General features: G+C 43.6%; 1 protein-coding gene across 3 annotated transcripts in view; it reads right to left on the bottom strand.

The window, feature by feature from the left end:
- The window catches only part of SASH1 (SAM and SH3 domain containing 1), a 290,842-nt gene that overhangs the window by 152,744 nt on the left and 120,269 nt on the right, over nt 1–17,829 (bottom strand). The window contains exon 1 of one of the 3 annotated variants that reach the window (XM_053913928.2): nt 13,771–14,680. The exons of 1 other annotated variant lie outside the window; for it this stretch is intronic. In XM_053913928.2, the coding sequence (XP_053769903.1) occupies nt 13,771–13,950 (180 nt within the window). In that variant the 5' untranslated portion in view covers nt 13,951–14,680. Of the gene's footprint in view, nt 1–13,265; nt 13,326–13,770; nt 14,681–17,829 lie in introns of those variants that run through there. One more of the 3 variants, XM_024551948.4, reaches the window with a different exon arrangement.

Here is a 17,829-nt window from a genome sequence, read left to right as displayed (position 1 = left end):
CCTACTCATGGTCTAAAGAGGAGTAACAAATTTCAACAACAAAAAAAGGTGCTCACCCTTAGTTTTTAAGTTATTTCAGAATTTGGCTCTCTCCCTCACTGTTCCGCAGTGACCATCCGTCACAACCAAGACACTGCTGCTACCCAGCCTGCTACCCCCTGCCTCCCCACTAATAAGCCTGTTCTGATTTGGACCTTCATGGCACGACAGAAGGTAGTGTGTGCCTACCCCTACCCCTCACTTAATTGGTTGTCATTTTCCTACCAAAACAGCATTCCAAGCCTCATCAATCCTGGCTGCTGACTACACTGCATAATTCAGTGCCTACTTATCTTGACCTAACTAGCAAATTCCAGACGCACACCCATCTTGCTTTGGCTTGTTCATCTGGGCTTCGGCTGATCTTCTAGAACCATCTGGAACCTACTGTCCTTAACAAACTCTTGCCCTGGATTTTCTTTACAGGCCAGGACTTGGTCCGGCGCACCCTCAAACTTGTCTGCGAGTCGGTCCACAAACAATCGGCTTATGTGTCTTTTCAAAAAATCTGGATTAAGAAAAAGAAGTCCAGCCTAATATTAAGCCAAATTGCTTTGCAGCTTGAAAAACTTTTTGACTAACAACAAGAGAGCCTGCCTTCCCCAGTGTTGTGGAAGTGGGCCTTCCTGTTTTCCGCCACAGAAGGACACACTGCAAGAACTCAAGTTGTGCAGTTCTAGAATTTGTAGCAAGCTAGCCACCGTGAGACACCAGACATTTGTGCTTCTCTCTGCCTCCTTGGAAGAGACGAGCCTGCCCGGTCTTGAGTGTACGCCACACTGACCCCCAATATGGCATCCAAGACCCTAGGAACCAGGCCGCCTGGGTGGAAAACGGGAAAACCCAGACTGCAGATCCTTCTCGGGCTTAATCCCCCAAACTCTGCTGAAAGAATAGCAGAGCTCACATCCATCTGAGTCTGGTCTACTTCGGAGGGCATTTGCCAGCATTTGCAAGAATACAATAAAGAATATGTCTTTAGAAGCTCAAAATTTGCCAAAGCCAAAAATCACCCGGCAATTGTTGCATTGTGGGTACTGAAATATGGTCAATGACGTGTGTGTGTTTGAAAAGGAAACCCAGAACCCTAGATCACTCTCAAGGTCAGTAGTCCTTGATGGGCTTTCTGGTAGCTTTAAGAGCGTTAAGTCGGTCAGAGTATGTAAAGACGCTATGAAGGGCAAGGAATGATACCAATGTAAATATTATCTTCTAATCTCTAGCGCAGCACTCCATAGAGTAAGGGATGTGATCTGCTGACAATCTCTTGGTGTTGCAGGAGTCTATTAGTTCTTTTGTCTCCCTCCCACTTTCTGCAGAAGCTCCTCCACCGCAGAGAGAAGAGCATCCTGCCTTCTGGAGACACAGGCTCGGAATATGTGCAGCCCTTCAGTGCTGAACGAGAATTCTCCCATTTAGAATGTCAGTGTGGGGGCTACAGGGTAGGGCAAAAGGAGGTTTACATTTGTGAGTACGAGAAACAGTTTATTCTTGTGTTTTTATTTATTCATTATTGTATTATTTTCCATACGAACAACTATACACCTACTTTTGCCCCACCCTGTACTTCTTTGTTAATGCTAACGTTACATCACATGGACTTTAATCGCTCGTGTATCATTTATGACTCATTTGACACCTATTTACTTTAATGATCATCCTGTAACCTCAATTTTGTAATATCCCAATCAGGGCTAATCACTACCATGCGCATCAGTGTTATGAGGCGCTTTCAGGAAGTTACCACCTGGACACCACATGTTCCCCGAGTCTGACTGACAGGCTGTAGAACGCAGTAATGAACTTGCCCCAGTAGACCGTCCTCACGCTATGCTTTCATGGAAAGTTTTCCATAAAACTCATTCATGATAAAATACGCTTTAAAAATGAAATGTTGTCTCTTTCCAGCATAAAGTGTTCATGGTCTTTACAGACTTTCCTGAAGATTTCAACTTCCCTCAGGTGTCCTTTAGACGCATAAGGAAATTATCCCCTCCCCCCCAAAAAACAACTAATCCATGTAAATGGCAAATTTATGTATGACGAGCTTACAATTCTTCCTCAAACCACAGTGAATCCCATTTTCTACCACATTCATACTGAAATGTGTTTGCAGGGTGCTCTGGGCGCTGGCGAGGACATCGGTGTAAAACTTGTAGCAATGCTTGCCTGGAACCGGAAGACTCCTAATTAAGATGAAAAGATCCAGGATGCATACTTTGCAACCCTGACCGAAAGAGTAGTTAATTCAGTAAGACTCGGGGAAAATATTTCACAGGAAAGATCAACATTTGCATGACTCCAGCACTCAAAAAATAAAGCCATTAGTTAAGTGGATGCTTTCAATATTTTACACGTCTCTAATAAGTCAACTATTAAAAAGGCCTCATATGATGGTGCTACTTAGTCACAAAAGAACTGAAAATAGCAGTCTGAACACCATTAAAGCAGAAAATATGTTTTCATTACAAATATCTTCTTGCCTCCAGAAACCCCTGCCTATTCACAAGTTTTACACATTCTCTCTCTTTAGTATAAAAAAGTATTTTCTAGCCCTGGCTGGTGTGGCTCAGTGGATTGAGCACTGGCCTGCGAACCAAAGGGTCACTGGTTCAATTTCCAGGCAGGGCACATGTCTGGGTTGCGGGCCAGGTCCCCAGTAGGGGGCATGCAAGAGGCAACCACACATTGATGATTTTCTCCCTTTCTCCCTCCTTTCCCTCTCTCTAAAAATAAATAAATAAAATCTTTGAAAAAAAAAATTTTTTTCAACACCCAATTCCTAAAATGTAATCTGAAGGTTCATATTTTGAAGCAATTTATGCATTTCTTTTTAGGGCATTTGATATAAGTTAAATTAATGGTTAATATCAACCCTAAATTCAACATGTAAAATCAGATCATCCCTCCACTTAAAGATGAAAATGAAGGAAAATTAATTCACATTCTAATTAATGGAGATTCAATTATTACTAATTCAACAAACATTTATGATCTGCTTACCGTGCCATACAGTTCTAGTGATTCAATTAATCTCACCAGATCCAATAATGGGGTTGGCTATCATCCTTATTTCACAGATGAGGGACCAAGGCACAGTTGGTTAGGGCACTCGCCCAGGCAACAGATGTCCACTAGACATTGAAACCAGGTTTGCATTTCAACAGTCTGCACTACTCCCTTTGCTCTTAACTACTCTAAAAATGACCTTTTGGTTTTCTAAGACATTTATTTTTATTTTTTAATTAAATTTATTTGGGGTGGCATTGGTTAATAAGATCATAGGTTTCAAGCATACATTTCTATGATACATATCTGTAAATTGCATTGTGTGCCCACCACCCAAGGTCAATCATCTTCCATCACCAAGTATTTGGCCCCCTTTACCCTTTACTAACCTCCCACTCCCCCTTCCCTCTGGTAACCGCCATAATATTCTCTGTGTCTATGAGTTTCAGTTTTATACTCCACATGCGGGAAATCATATGATTCTTATCTTCTTCTAACTGACTTATTTCACTTAGCATAATATTCTCTTAGCCCATCCAGGTTGTCGCAAATGGCAGTATTTTATCTTTTCTTATGGCTAAGTAGTATTCCATTGTATACATGTGCCACATCTTCTTCATCCAATCACCTACCGAAGGACACTTTGGTTATTTCCATCTCTTGGCCACAATGAATAACTGAAAATGGCCGTTCTAGCAGGGGTGAGGTGGTATCTCATTGTAGTTTTGACGTGCAGTTCCCTAATAGCTGGTGAAGTTGGGCAGAGGACCTGGACACTTCTCCCAAGAAGACACGCAAATGGCCAACAGACAGATGAAATGATGCTCAGTATCTGAGATGTTTAACTGATTTTTTCCTGTTATTTAATACAAACATTTTTATTATTACTTTTTTATTAATTCATTTTTGTGAAGAGTTTAAGATTCACAGCAAAATTGAGGGGAAGGTGCGGAGATTTCCCATACAGCCCCGACTCCCACACATGCAGAGCCTCCCCCATTAGCAATACACCCCACCTGACATTGTGATTTATAATAAGAAATAACATACTTGGTCTTCTTTCAGGTCCCAACACAGGCAGGGCTCCTAAAACTCTTGGAATTTCTTGAGTGATTGGAGTGTCTTTTGTCATTCATTAGGAGTCCCTTTTGAGTACACCTAAATTTAGGCTTTTGAAGTGACTTAGGGTGGGGCCCCTAGATAGCTTTGGGACGTGGCTGGTCACCTGAAAGGCCAAGGGATTAGAGAACAGGAACTTTCAGTCTCCAACCCCCACCTCCCCTCCAGGTAAGGGAGAAGGGCTGGAGACAGAGTTCTAACACCAGTGCCAATAATTTAATCAACTAGGACTTCATAAAACCCCCAGAGGACAGAGTTCTGAGTTGTGGAGCTTGTGGGTTGTGGAGCATGGGAGATGTTGGGAAGAGTGGATGCACAGAGGTCGTGGAAGCTCAGTGCCCCTTCCCAAGCTCCTGGGAAGGAGATGCATCTCTTCTTCCTGGCTGTTCCAGTAATCTAATAGTAACCTGGCTAATAGAGCAAGTAAACTGGTTTCCTGAGCTCTGTGGGCTGCTGTAGCAAATTAATCGAACCCAAAGAGGTGGTTATGGGAATCTCCAATTGCCATCAGAAGTAGGGCAGACTGAGCCCTTAACCTGTGTGACACCCAGTCAGTGTCTGCTGACACCTGGAGAACCGCTTGGTTACACTGAAAACAATCCATGTACCCACCAGAGTGGTACTTTGTAAGAACTAACACACCTACACTGTATCATAATCACCAAAATTCAAAGTTCGCATCACAGTCACTCTTGGTGCTATACACTCTGTGGGTTTGGGCAACTTAAAATGACTCACCCTGACAATGATAAAAATACTGTCCTCCTTCTATTCTTCCTCTTTTCCCTCTAACCCCAAGCAATCACTGGTCTTTTCACTTATCTCCCTGGGTTTGCCTTTTTCAAAAGTCAGAGTCACGTAGATGAAGAAAGAGATTCCATGATAAAGTAACCTCACAGGGTGATCTGATCATAAATTCCTAAGGGGCAAGTCAAGGTGGTTTGTCACGTCCCAGGCACACATCTTCCTAGAAAAGGCTTTGCTTTGCCTCAAGCAAACCCTGCCTATTGTTTCTGTGCATCAAGGGTAACACACCTTAGAAATGCCTCTTTTCAGATCCCTCCTTCTCATAGTGACCACCTCTTAGGACCCCTCCTTCTAAAGCATGAGGATCACATAACTATCCTATAACCCAGCCCCCGCCTTGCTTTCTCCCTCCTTCATGTAATTTTCCTTGCATCCTCTCCTTAATTTCCAATGCATAAAAGGAACTGCAAAACTGTCATAATCTGGAACATTTGAGATCTTGCTCTCCAGCACATGTCGTCAGTTTTGGCTCAAAAATAAACTCATAAAACTCTCTACAGATTTGGACGAGGCTTACATCAACAGTCAGAATGAGAAACCTTCACAGATTGGCTTCTCTCACTTAGCAACAGGATTTTTTTCCTGTCTTTTGATGGCCTGGCAGCTCATTTTTTAGTACTGAATAATATTCCATTGTCTGGGTGTACCACAGTTTATTAATCCATTCATCTATTTGAAAGACATCTTGGTTGCTCTCAAGCTTTGGCAATTATGAACAAAGCTGCTATAAACATCTGTGTGCAAGTTTTTTCATGGAACTCTTTTCAACTCCTTTGGTAAGGACCAAGGAGCACTACTCCTGAATTGAGAAGATTATGTTTAGTTTTGTAATAAATAGTCAAGGTCTCAGCTGTACTATTCTCCAGTCCTCCCAGCAATGAACAACAGTTCCTGATGCTGCTCGTCCTCTTCAGCATTTGGTGTCCTCAGCAGATTCTGGCCATTGTTACAGCTGTGTAGGAAGGACTACCTTGTTTCCATTTTTAACCCTGGGCATTTCCACATAAGGACATTTGTAAATTTATTAATGGTTTATTTTAAGGGAGGGCTTTAAAATCCTCTGAAAATGGATGACAGCCTGTAGCAAAGATACTTATTTTTACACCCGAATACTGATTTCTTCTACAATAACTTCATATTGAAACACTCTGTTTTTAAAAGTGCCTAAAAAATCACAGACACATTTTTTTAGCTCTAGTGAAAAAAACCTGGTTGACAGGAAGTCTTGGGCAAAAGTATTACAGTCCACAAAATTAACGAGGATGAATTTCAAAACTGACGAGGGCTCAGGATACCTACCAAGATTTTATCTCCAATGACACTTTTAGTTAAAATGACAATTATATGCATTTGTTCTCCTTTCATTTTTACTTCTGGTATTATCTGCATGCCAGCGGAGAGAATGAAGCTACAATCAGACACTGCGGTGGGTGGACACAGTGGCCCCTCCACACTCACTACTCACTGTAAAACCACACTAACAACGATGAAGCACCAACACCAACTATAAATCAACGACCCTTCACACACACCAACGAGAGCTGCAATGTATCTCTGTGGAACTGTATCTCTGTGGAACGTGGAACAATAGTCCTCACAACCATGCAGTATGAAGAGAAACGTATTCATCTTTTCACCATTTATCTTAGAAAGGTGAAAGGCAATAAGAGATCCATCCCTTCAGAAAAGAGAGAATAGGGATTACAGAGAGGAAAACCTATCTTGTTACCAAGCTTTTGTCTTCTAAGTCATAGAGATACCAAAATGCTGGGTACCTAGTCTCCCTGCTGGAGTAGTCTCCATTACATGAGTTGACACGCAAGAAAAAAATACAACGTAGGTTATCTCCTGAAGCACCTCGCCTGATGAACGCTATCCAGTGAGTCAGATTACGCACCATTACCAGGGACACTAAACAGCTGGCTATGAGCAAAGCTGATGAGGAGCCCACCCACCATTTTCAGGTCTTATTACCAAAAGTAAATTAATAAATAGATGAGCACACCACCTGAAAAATGGCAAACCCATGTGGTCATAAATGCATTATTTTACCTCAAAATTCATCTGAAGATTTGGTTAATTCTTACAGTCTTAGTCTTTACTCACGGTATTAAAAGGTGTAATCAATTCTTAGAGCCTTGGCCTCTATCTCCACTTACATTCACTATTTTAGATCAACTTTATTTCTCCTGTCTGGTAAGAATGTGTGGATACCATGGGTAAGCACACCATGTATCACAGTGGGATCACGATGGTTAAGTCTGAAGCAGAAAGCACTCTTAAAAAGAACACATTAAATAAACCACTAGTTACAGGTTTTCCTCTTATGTCCTTCATGAAATTGAGCTACAGATTTGCTTATGAGTCGGTTTGCACAACTGAATATTTCCCTGTACTTCACTATCCTCCAGAATCAGCTTTGAAAAGATGGAATCAAAGGTCACTTAGCTACAGCATTGTGCGCACATCATTATAAATAATAATTCCCTTCTTTAAGGACCCGTATCACTCCCTCCACTATACAGTGACCCACAAATATAAATATAGCCATATTTTTTTCAGAATGAGACTATCACATCTCTAAAAATTGCTTTCATTAACCCAGCCTACTCTTGAGCTTAAAAGAATTATCAAAAGAAAGTTACCATGAAGCAATCCTTGATTACTTACAGATATAGAGTGAAATATCAGACCTAATGGAAGCCAGATGATGGATAACTGATGTTTCATCAGCATTTAGTCCAGGCCCTCATCTTCTCTTGCCTGGATCACTAAAGTAGTCTCCCTCCAAATTCATCACCAACTCATCACCCACAAGTGTTACTTTTCTATAACACGGAAATGATCGTGTCACATGCCAGCGGGTGATTCTGCAGTGGCTTCTCGCTAGAGTGTGCCTCACGCTCAGGACCTAGTCCCCTGGTCCCCCCACCTTCAGCTGCCCCACGCTCCCCCATCTTTATTCCCTTTGGTTCTGCCCAGAAGGCACTTCCTCCTTCCTTTCCTCTTTAACCCTCTGGGAGAACTCCTCCTCCCAGCGGGGGCCCAAATCAAATGGCATTTCTGGGAAATGGCCTCCCTGTCCACCACTTGGCCCCCAAGTTCCCTCTGTGCCGCTGGCTCCCTGTCCACACTGCCCCTGCCTCCTGGGGGCGCTCCACCCACTGCACTGTGGGACCAGGAGGGAAGGCCGGTGGGGTTGCTGTTTTTATTACAAAACCGTCTTTGTGGAAGCCAGAGGCACATGTTCCTAGTACTTAGCTCAATAGCTCAAGCAAAATATGTGATAGAATGAAAAATAAAATTGCAAGTAGGAATTAATTTCCGAGAAGTAACACATGGTCCAACTCCCAGCTCCTCTGTTTCCTACCTGAGTGATTTGGGACAGGCATGTGTACCCCTCCACTGTAAAGTGGGGACAATAATGCTCACTGGTCCCAATGACAGGATCAAATACGGGAAGGGCCCGGCACCGCACAGGGATTCAATACAGCAAGCTCCGCCTCCTCCCCCTGCCCCTGTCGCCTTCTATCAACAGAAGATGAAGTAAACAATGAAAACCAGGATGTCAGTAATAAGTCAAGAGGGAAGAGTTTCAAAGTAGGGAATGGCAAACGAAGGCAGAATGGAGGAAGAAGGGGGAGCATGGAAGGTCACTCTAGGGCACGGGTCTATTTTGACAGCAAAAGATTGAGCGGAGCCACAACTAGAGAAACCTTCCCTGGTCTCTTCCCTGCTGGGCTCCTGCCTCTACTCCCTTCCACGCCTCCTCTCTAAAGCAGGGAGTTGAAGGCTCCCTTCCAAGGTCCCTTCAGTCCCTCGGATACATCACCCTGCAACTTCTCCACTTGTAAAAAGCCAGAAAGCTTTGGGCGGGCTAGCAGGAACATAAAATTAAAATGAAGTCAGAAAATTTGAAACTGATGCTGACTCTCCAATTTCTAGACCTAAAATTAATTAAGTCATTAGCTGATGGGCTTACAGTAACATACCACCCAATATGTAAATTACTGCCTTCCAAGGAGTTTGCATTTTAAAAGCTCCCTAGGGAGCTCACTAACATCTCCCCTCCCCCACACATTTCCTAAAACTGCAAAGCAAAGGAGTCTTTTTTTTTTTTTTTTAAGGGACTTCAACAAATAGCAAATCAGGATAAACCTAACATTAGTGGACTGATGCCTACTACGTACTTTTCTGCAGATTGCTAAGGATTCAGAGGCAGGAGAAGGTCCAGAGTATCTCCATACAAAGGATATTCTCTAAGCATTGCTAGGAAATGGGTGTAAACTGTAGGAACAGAGCAGGGAACAGAGGAAATATACGGTTGGGGGAGGTACCTCTTGCAGGATCTTGCAAACAATAGTCACTTACAAACTCTCTTCCCCTCCATTCCCAGATAACAAGTAGCTCTGAAGGCCTGGCTCAGCTTTAAGAAGAGGACCTCAAATTCTGGAGGGAAAAGTTAAGAACCAGAACAACTTACCCAATGGATAATCAGGGCTCAAAAACTGCCCTACCGTATCTGACCACATCTTAATCACTTTAGCAATTCCCACTCTCAAAAACATCTAACCTCCCCCACCAAAAAAAAAAAAAAGAAAGAAAGAAAAAGAAATGTTGTGTCTACAACACAGACTAAAGATATTGACTAAAATCCCACAGGATTCTAACTCATTTTGTACTTCCAGGCAGAAGTCTAAGCAGGTCCCCGTGAAAGGTGACATGTGTTGAAAGCCCAGGCAGGCCACACGTGGCAGAGTTCGAAAACAGAACAGCACACTTCAGAAGAACGCCAAGACTTAACTGCTCAGGGTGTACACACATTTCACAATTGCCATTACCGTTCCCAGTAAGCACCGGGGTTTTAGTTTGCGTGATGAAACTGGCAATTTATTAATGCGGGTACGTGAGCCTTTACAGAATTGTATTTTGATGTGGCTTCTGCACATCAAAGTAACAAGCACATACTTTTCTTCTTTTATATTTAATAAAGCCATGTTCTCAGCACCCAATCAGCCCCAGGCTCTGGGGATAGAAAAATGAGTAAAATATTTACCCTGCCCTCCTGGCATTTGCAATTGACAATGTTTTGCTAAGTTCATTTTCTCCTAATTCTCTATTTACATATTCACTTATTAACATTTATTCATTCCAGCACAGCTCAGACAATTTCATGCCATAAATTATACTATTATTTCTCCTCTAAATAAGCATTTTGTTAACAAGTATCTAAAAGCAACTACTTGGTGAGGAACTGTGAAGGCCTGAATTAATTTAAATGCAAAATGGGTCCTGATAAACTCAACCAACAGTGTTTACTGAGACTTCTGCCTCTGGGGCAACACCCAGTCATTGAGGGCAGAAACTGTGCTCATTCACTTAAAAAAGTTTTAACCTAATAGGCCTTGAGGTTTGTTTTCTACACCTTAGAAGAATCTAAATCAACACAGCAGCAGCAGTGCCTGAAAGCCTGTTAGTCCGTTTGGATGTGTATTTCCTGCACTAGCTCTGCTCCCCTCAAGTTCAGGATCCAAAAACAATCGTTCAAATAGCATTTTCCTAAAATACCGGATGTCATTCCATTTCTACCGAGTAGATCTGGGACAGTTAACAATGCAGAGTCATGGCAGCAGGCTCCTGGTGGTGGGGGTCAGAGAACTGGGGTGCAGTCCGACACTGTCAGCTAACAAGGTACATACACCATCGGTCCAGCCCTGTCTCCTGTCTGGGCTGAGAGATTGCAAAGTCCCTTGGCTTTAAATACAAAATAAAGGAAACTGTGTTTTTAAAAATCTCAGTAAGAACAGAGGATGGCAACTATCAGTGTCTTGATATATTCCCCCAAAGATGCAGTTTCATATAAACACTTAGATGACAGCTTTCTAATAGATTAGAGATCCTTCCTTTTGACCTGGTGACTTTCTCCAGGTATGCACAAAGGAGAGGTAACCAATGTCTTCCGAATTTTACTAAGGAACAATTCTGATGTTCAAATTTACCTCAAAGGAAAATAATGCTGTGTAAAAAAATGGATAAGATCCAGCGATCCCACTGCTGGGATTATACCCTAAAAACCCTGAAACACCAATTCAAAAGAACCTGTGACCCCAATGTTCACAGCAGCGTTATCTATAGCCAAGTGCTGGAAACAGCCTAAGTGCCCATAAGTAAATGAGTGGATCAAAAAACTGTGGTACATTTACACAATGGAATACTACGCAGCAAAAAGAAAGAAGGAGCTCCTACCCTTCGCAACAGCCTGGATGGAACTGGAGAGCATTATGCTAAGTGAAATAAGCCAGGTGGGGAAAGACAAACACCTTATTATCTCACCTATAACAGGAAATTAATGAATAAAACAAACAAAGGCAGGGAAACAAGGAACAAACTGACTGGGAGGAGGGAGAGGGACAAGGGAGGAAAGAAGGGGAAAAACCTAGTTAAAGAACAAGTATAAATAACCCAAGGACATAGACAACAGGGTGGGGATTGACTGTGGGAGGGGGGCGGGGCAGGGGAAAGCAAGAGTTAGGGGTTGGGGGAGATTGGGACAACTATAATGGAACGATACAAAATATATATCATATAGAGAATAAGAGATATTATGTTGTTAGTTTTAATTGTGCTCCGAAGTAGATTTCACTATTAGGAATAAATAATAAATTAAAAAGACAAGAAAAATATGGATAAACATAAGGGACCATAACCTGTTTGCATCAATCTTTACGTTCTTGTCAGCCTCACACTGAACTGGTTCTGTAAGAAGTACATATTTTCATGCTCTGGCCGGGTAGTCCAGTTGGTTAGAGCGTCATCCCCATACACCAAGGTTGTGGGTTCAATCTCCAGTCACCGCACATACAAGAAGCAACCAATGACTGGATAACTAAGTGGAACAACAAATTGAGGTTTCCCCGTCCCCACCCCCAACCCCCGCTCTGTGTAAAATCAATCAATAAATTTAAAAGTACGTATTTTCTTTTCCCCTGTATCTGCCCTTAGAGTAGCAGGTCTGAGTTTCTCAAGCCCCACCCCATCTCCTAACTCAGCCAAAGAACACTCTGCTGCAATTGACCCAACAGTGCCAGAATCCGCCAGGGAAAGGAGAGCAAATTTTCAGGAAGTGCCACCTGCCAGCCTTCCCCTCCAAACAACCCTGAAGCCCACACTTTCATTTAAATGAGCTCCTCCAACTCTCCCTTCCCCAGCCTTCGCCTTAGTAAGGCTGCATTGTGATGTTATCAATCCCACGTTCTCAGTGACTGATAATGTTCAATGAGATCTAAGCAAGAAGTAAGATAAGCTTTCTTCCTGCTGACAAACTTCAGAAACAATCTGCCACCACGACTTTAAAAAGTTCATTGGGGTTTTCTGGAATTTCACTGAAGGACTCTCTACTCATTAGTAATGTCCAGAAAATGCAAGGACAGGACGTTTAAAATTGAAAAGTACATACATTTAAAAAATATCAGAGAGTGAGAAGAGCCAACAGAAATCTTGACCAGTCTTCCCTGGGTCTCTGTACTGTGATAATAGTAAATACCAATGGACCCCTGAAAATGGAGTAACCGGGACTTCGGCTAGCAAAAACCAGACACAAGACCATTTGCAGAAATAAGAAAAACTAAAGAGCTATTCTTTACTGAGCACCTACTACATGCCAGGCAGCGTACTGACTACTTACATATACAACAGGTTAGCTAAATCTGGGCAAATCTAAAAACCAAGGCTCTTCTGCCTCACTTTTCAGGTGACGAAACTGAAGATCAGAGGGAATGATTACCTTGGTCATATAATCAGTCAGTGGGAGTTGGGATTTGACCAGGCTAGCTCACTGTAAAGCTTAAGAGCTTAATTACTATGCTAAAAACAATACATTGTTTATCGTTCCAAAAAAGTTTCTTTCTGAAAACTCCACCATCCTCTTGAAAAACCAAAGATCCCAAAGTATATCCCGAGCCTTTTTCGCTGATCTATACAACTGCCAACTCCAAATCTTTAAGCAAAAATGGACTTTTTACAGGAGGATTAAGATGCCTGACGGTAACAGTCCCACCTCAGCTGACTCGTCTGCCCAGCTCCCCACAGCTCCACCAAAGTAAATCAAACACCCCCAAGGCACCGAACCTTCCGCAGCTAAAGCTCCATTCCCCACGCAGAACGACTTTTCACAAATTATGCCAAATCTATGGGCGGTTTGAAAACGTTACTGGACATTTCAAAATACATGACAAGACATTTAGCAGAATAAGCCCCTTTGTTTTTAGTCCCAAGCATGTAACAACAAATACCCTGTAATTCCACAAGTTGAAAAACTGCAAACAGACTAAGTAAACTTTTCGGTGGTGCTGAGTAAGGCCATGGTTGTTTTCCTCTCCTGGTCAGACAACAAGTGGTGAAGAGATAAACATCAGTCAACCTCAGCCTCTTCCCAACTCCAACTGCGCCAGTACGCCAGCCAAATACTGTTTATTTACTGTTTGAAGGACTCTCTCCAGCCTTTTCCACCCCAACTTCTCAGCAGGTGTCCTAGATTAAACTGTTGACTACCACCCGATTGTTTAAAAAAAAAAAAAATCTTTGATGTGATCTGTGGCTGGTTATTTCTTAATTAGGGTTGAAATCCTATACCGTGTGTGAATTTAACCTCCTAAGAACTGGGGCCAGAGAAGGACTACTCCGAGGAGCGGGCTGGCGGAGTGGGCGCGCGCGCGGGGAGCTCGGGGTCGCCGAGGGGCAGCCCTGTCCCGCCGGGCAACCGTCCCTCCCCGAGTCTCCCTGCTCCAGGGAACTCACCAGGATGCCCATCACATCGGTCCAGAGCCGGGAGAACGTCTTGGACATGCTGGCGCTGGTCTCGGGCTCCGGCTCGGGCTCGGGCTCGGGCTCGGGCTCGGGCTCGGGCTCGGGCTCCGTCTCGGGTTCCGGCTGGGGCTCGGGCTCGGGGCCCGCGGCCGCAGCTCCCGCATCCTCCATGACCGCGCCCCGCACGCGAGTGGTGCGTCCAAGTTCCTAGGGCACTCACGCCCCTAGCAGGCGCGCGGCCGCCGGGGGCTCCAGGTCCCAGCCCGCCGCGTCACTGAGCCGAGCCCCCGCGCTGCATCCCCCCGCAAACCCGCAGGGGCCCCTAGCAGGCTCCCGCACCTCGGCCGTAGGTGGCGGCGGGGTGCGCGACTGACAACTCCAGGAACTTTCCCACCCCGGCTGCGCGCGGCCACTGGGTAGCAGGAGGCAAAGTTCGCACCACTGAGTTTCACGGCGGGGATTACTGGCAGCCCAGAAGCAATTAAATGCTCTGCGAAGGCGTTTCTTCCTGTGACGGGGACCGACTCGCTAAGCCACGCGACTCACTTGTGCCAGCAAGTTTGGGCAGGGCCCCGCAGGGGTGACCGCGGTGCCTCTGGAGCTTGGGAGGAACTCCCCGAGACCCCTCTCTTCAAAATGAGCTCTTCCAGCTCCACATGACTCTCTCCCCTCCAAGCTACAGAAAGCGTTTAGCAACAAAAGGTGCTCTGATGTCAGGCTCTTTGCATGGAAATGAGCCACAGACAGGCGAACAAATCGCCTGTTGAAAGAGCAGCCGCGCTGCAGTCTCCCGCCTGCACAAGTTTCAAATCGCGCCATTCACTGAAACATATTGGTCCCAGAAACTTCAAAAGCTCATCTTTAAGCTACTCCTGCCGAAAGAGTTCACAAGCAATCAGTCACAATCCACACCTCACCCCTCGGGAACTCAGGCGACCTAAGGAATTACCACTCCGCCTCTGCTGGCCAAGACTTGGTTGAAAAACAAGTGTGAAAGCTTGGGCACGAGCCATTGTTTGTATCATTTTCATTAAGACTTGGGACATTTTGGTCCCTGGGCGCCCACAATGCCGCGCACTGCTAGGGGCTTCAGCTAATTAGGAGCAATGCCCTTTGGGGTTTAATCGCTCCTTTACAGCAAGGACATAGGGAAGGACCATTTTCAAAACTTAATGTTATGGCTGTAGCCATTTAGCCAATTCACACGGGGGCCCTGAGTGTGTTTTTCCAAGGACGAGATCCGTGGCAGATTGATTTTATGAGGGAAATAGCCCTAAGGAGGTATTACGCCTTTTGTGATTATTTCTTTAAAAACCACTCGGAGAACTTTCCCTGGGATTTGACAATGCACGTCACCTTTGATTTGGTGATTGATCACTTTGTGAAACAGTTCAGAAAACACCAGGAACCCGGCCTTTAGGTGAAAGGGCTGAGTGATACAAAAAAGAAAAAAAAAACAGGTGAGTTGCCCCAGGGAGAGAGAGCCCTTGCTTGTTCTAGAGGCCCCTCCTGGTGTTGCTTTTTTCTTTTGAGCCCACAAAAAAAGAGAGAAGGGATTAAGAGCATGTCCTGAAATCCCCTTAGTAAAGCATTAATTACTGGGTTAACTATCAATGCAAATGGATGAATCTCCCTTACAGAAAAGTTCAAATTTTAAAAACTTTTTTGAAAGTTATTAAATGTACAAGCATGATTCTTGATGACAATATGTATGCAGAGAAAGAAAAGGAATAAGAAAGGTTTCCTTTGATAATAAGGAGGCATTGTGTTGATGTAGAAAGTGCACTGGGAGCTGAATGAACATGACCGGACCCAGTACTTTCTAGTGCTGATGTTGGAGATGCTCACAAGCCAAATAAATTCAGTCGAAGCAGAGGCAGGCTGCTGCTGCTGCTTCTTATTATTATTACTATTATTATTACTACTACTACATCTATAAAGACAAGAAAATATGTAAGTGATGGAAACTGGTAAAATACCCTTTCAGAGTTGATTCTACTGGTATATTTAAGAATTTCAGTGTACAGCATTAGCCTTTCGGTACTTTATTAAATCCAAGAAAATACAAAGAACTGTGCTGCTTCTACCAGTGGGCAGCTTGTTCTCTGCATAAATAAATACTTTCTTATAAGTGACTGGGCAGGAGTCAGCAAACAGGAGGGTGGGGGGTGGGAGGGGAGGGCTAAGGCTCCAGCACCAATCACAAATCTTTCTCTTAACTCATCAGTTGAGGTGGGCAGAAGCACTTAACTGGGAGGAGGAGGGGTGCAACTTCCCAGTCCTAGACGAGGCAAGACCACACTGACTGCCACCCACCTCGTCAGAGGTGATATTATATTTCAGGATCATCTAAAGATACATACCCTTTAACAGCAACACGTGCATACATATCAATAATACCTAAACCTTAGCCAGCATTTTGGCACTTAGAGAATAAATCAATCTACCCCAGATATTTAAGCTGCTTTTCATGATGCTCCCAAAGAAAAATGAGATAGTAATATTCGGGGGGACAGGGTGGAGGGAATGTTAAGAAGAGTAATTTTTTTTTCTGTTACTTTTATCAGCATTTACTTTAAGCTGAATTTACTTCTGAGGCCTAAGTTTTTGTGTCTTCAGTTTCTTCTGGGATATCTTCTTCTGTGCAGCCTCCTCTCCTGGTTTAGAATCATCTCAAGAGCTGAGCTGTGGGTGAATCCACCTGTGAGGTCTGTTAAATTCTTCCCCACATCTTGGGAGCTTTGTTCACCTGGATGTGCTCAATGACCAGAGAATGTACCTCTAAACCCTTAAGTTCAGCATTACTCTCTGCATTTTTAAGCATGTGCAGCAAAAATTCAGCACTCTTTTTGGGCCACCAACCCTGTGTCCAGCCCCACAGTTTGGCCTGGGCGCACCTGCGAACTCCACCATTGTAACAACGGAATGGAACACATTCTTTCTTCAAAGTGATGACACTTCGTGGCTTTTGGGGTGTGCATACCCTTGATGGCCTGGGCAGTTTCACGAGTGTTCTTAGAGTGAACACGAAGGTTTCAATCTTGTGACCGGCATGATTTTGTGGGGTTTTCTGGCTCAAGTGACTAGCGAACCATTTTCAGAGGTCGCCTCTGGCCAGTTTCCGGAAGAGCTTGATAACGATAATTTTGCTGTCTATAGATCAACATGAAATTTTGAGTAGTCGCTTTTTTATTTCTGGAACATGAATAGTTTTGTTGACCATTTCAAAAATGAAGCTGAACCTCTTTACTCATCAACTTCATGACGTGACCCCTCAAAATGAGCGTGATTACTTCTCCCAAATTTTACTCTTTTCTTCTTGAGCCAATTTTTATTTCCAAAAATTCCTTCAGGGTTTTTTCCCCCCACAAAATATGAAAGAATAATCATCAACACCACAATCATCATCATACTATTTAATTAAGAGTCCCACTTAACTCTGAAATAGGGTACCAGTTACAAAAAACTTTTATCATAGGGTGGGGAAGGGCCCTGGAGGTGATCTTGATCAAATCCCTCATTTCTCAGATGAGAAATGGGCTCCAGAGAACTTGAATGGGCAGGCCAAGTGAACACAGCTACATGGAGCAAAATCAAAGTCAGGCAATTTAATTACTTTTAAAAGCACTTTCATCTAGATTGTGATGTATTTGATTTTCACAAAGCTCTGGGAGGCAGGCAAGTATAGATGCTCCATTAAGATGCGTGTACAGAAACCCTGCTCTCCTCTCTTCCCTTTCCATGGGGCTCTCTCTCATCAGACTCTTTGGCATTGTTTTGAAGTTGATGGGTGAATTCCAAAGGATCCTTCTAGATTCCAAAGGAAGGGATCTAGAAGAGGGTTTTCTAGACATCTACTAGAGACTCAAAAGTTGATAGTGAAATCAATTCTGGGGTCCCAATGAACATTTGTTACAATGAATGAAAAGAAAGATATCAGAATATAATCATTATTGTTAAGAGTAAATATTGATAATGCACTTATCTCAACGTGTTATTTCTTGAAAGTTAGTCTCAGTCATGTTGTTACATGCATGTGCAACACATGTG

This window comes from Desmodus rotundus, chromosome 11 (genome assembly GCF_022682495.2).
Source record: "Desmodus rotundus isolate HL8 chromosome 11, HLdesRot8A.1, whole genome shotgun sequence".
Taxonomy (NCBI): Eukaryota; Metazoa; Chordata; class Mammalia; order Chiroptera; family Phyllostomidae; genus Desmodus; species Desmodus rotundus.
The sequence above is the reverse complement of the archived record's forward strand: the minus strand, read 5'-3'. Positions and strand labels throughout refer to the sequence as shown.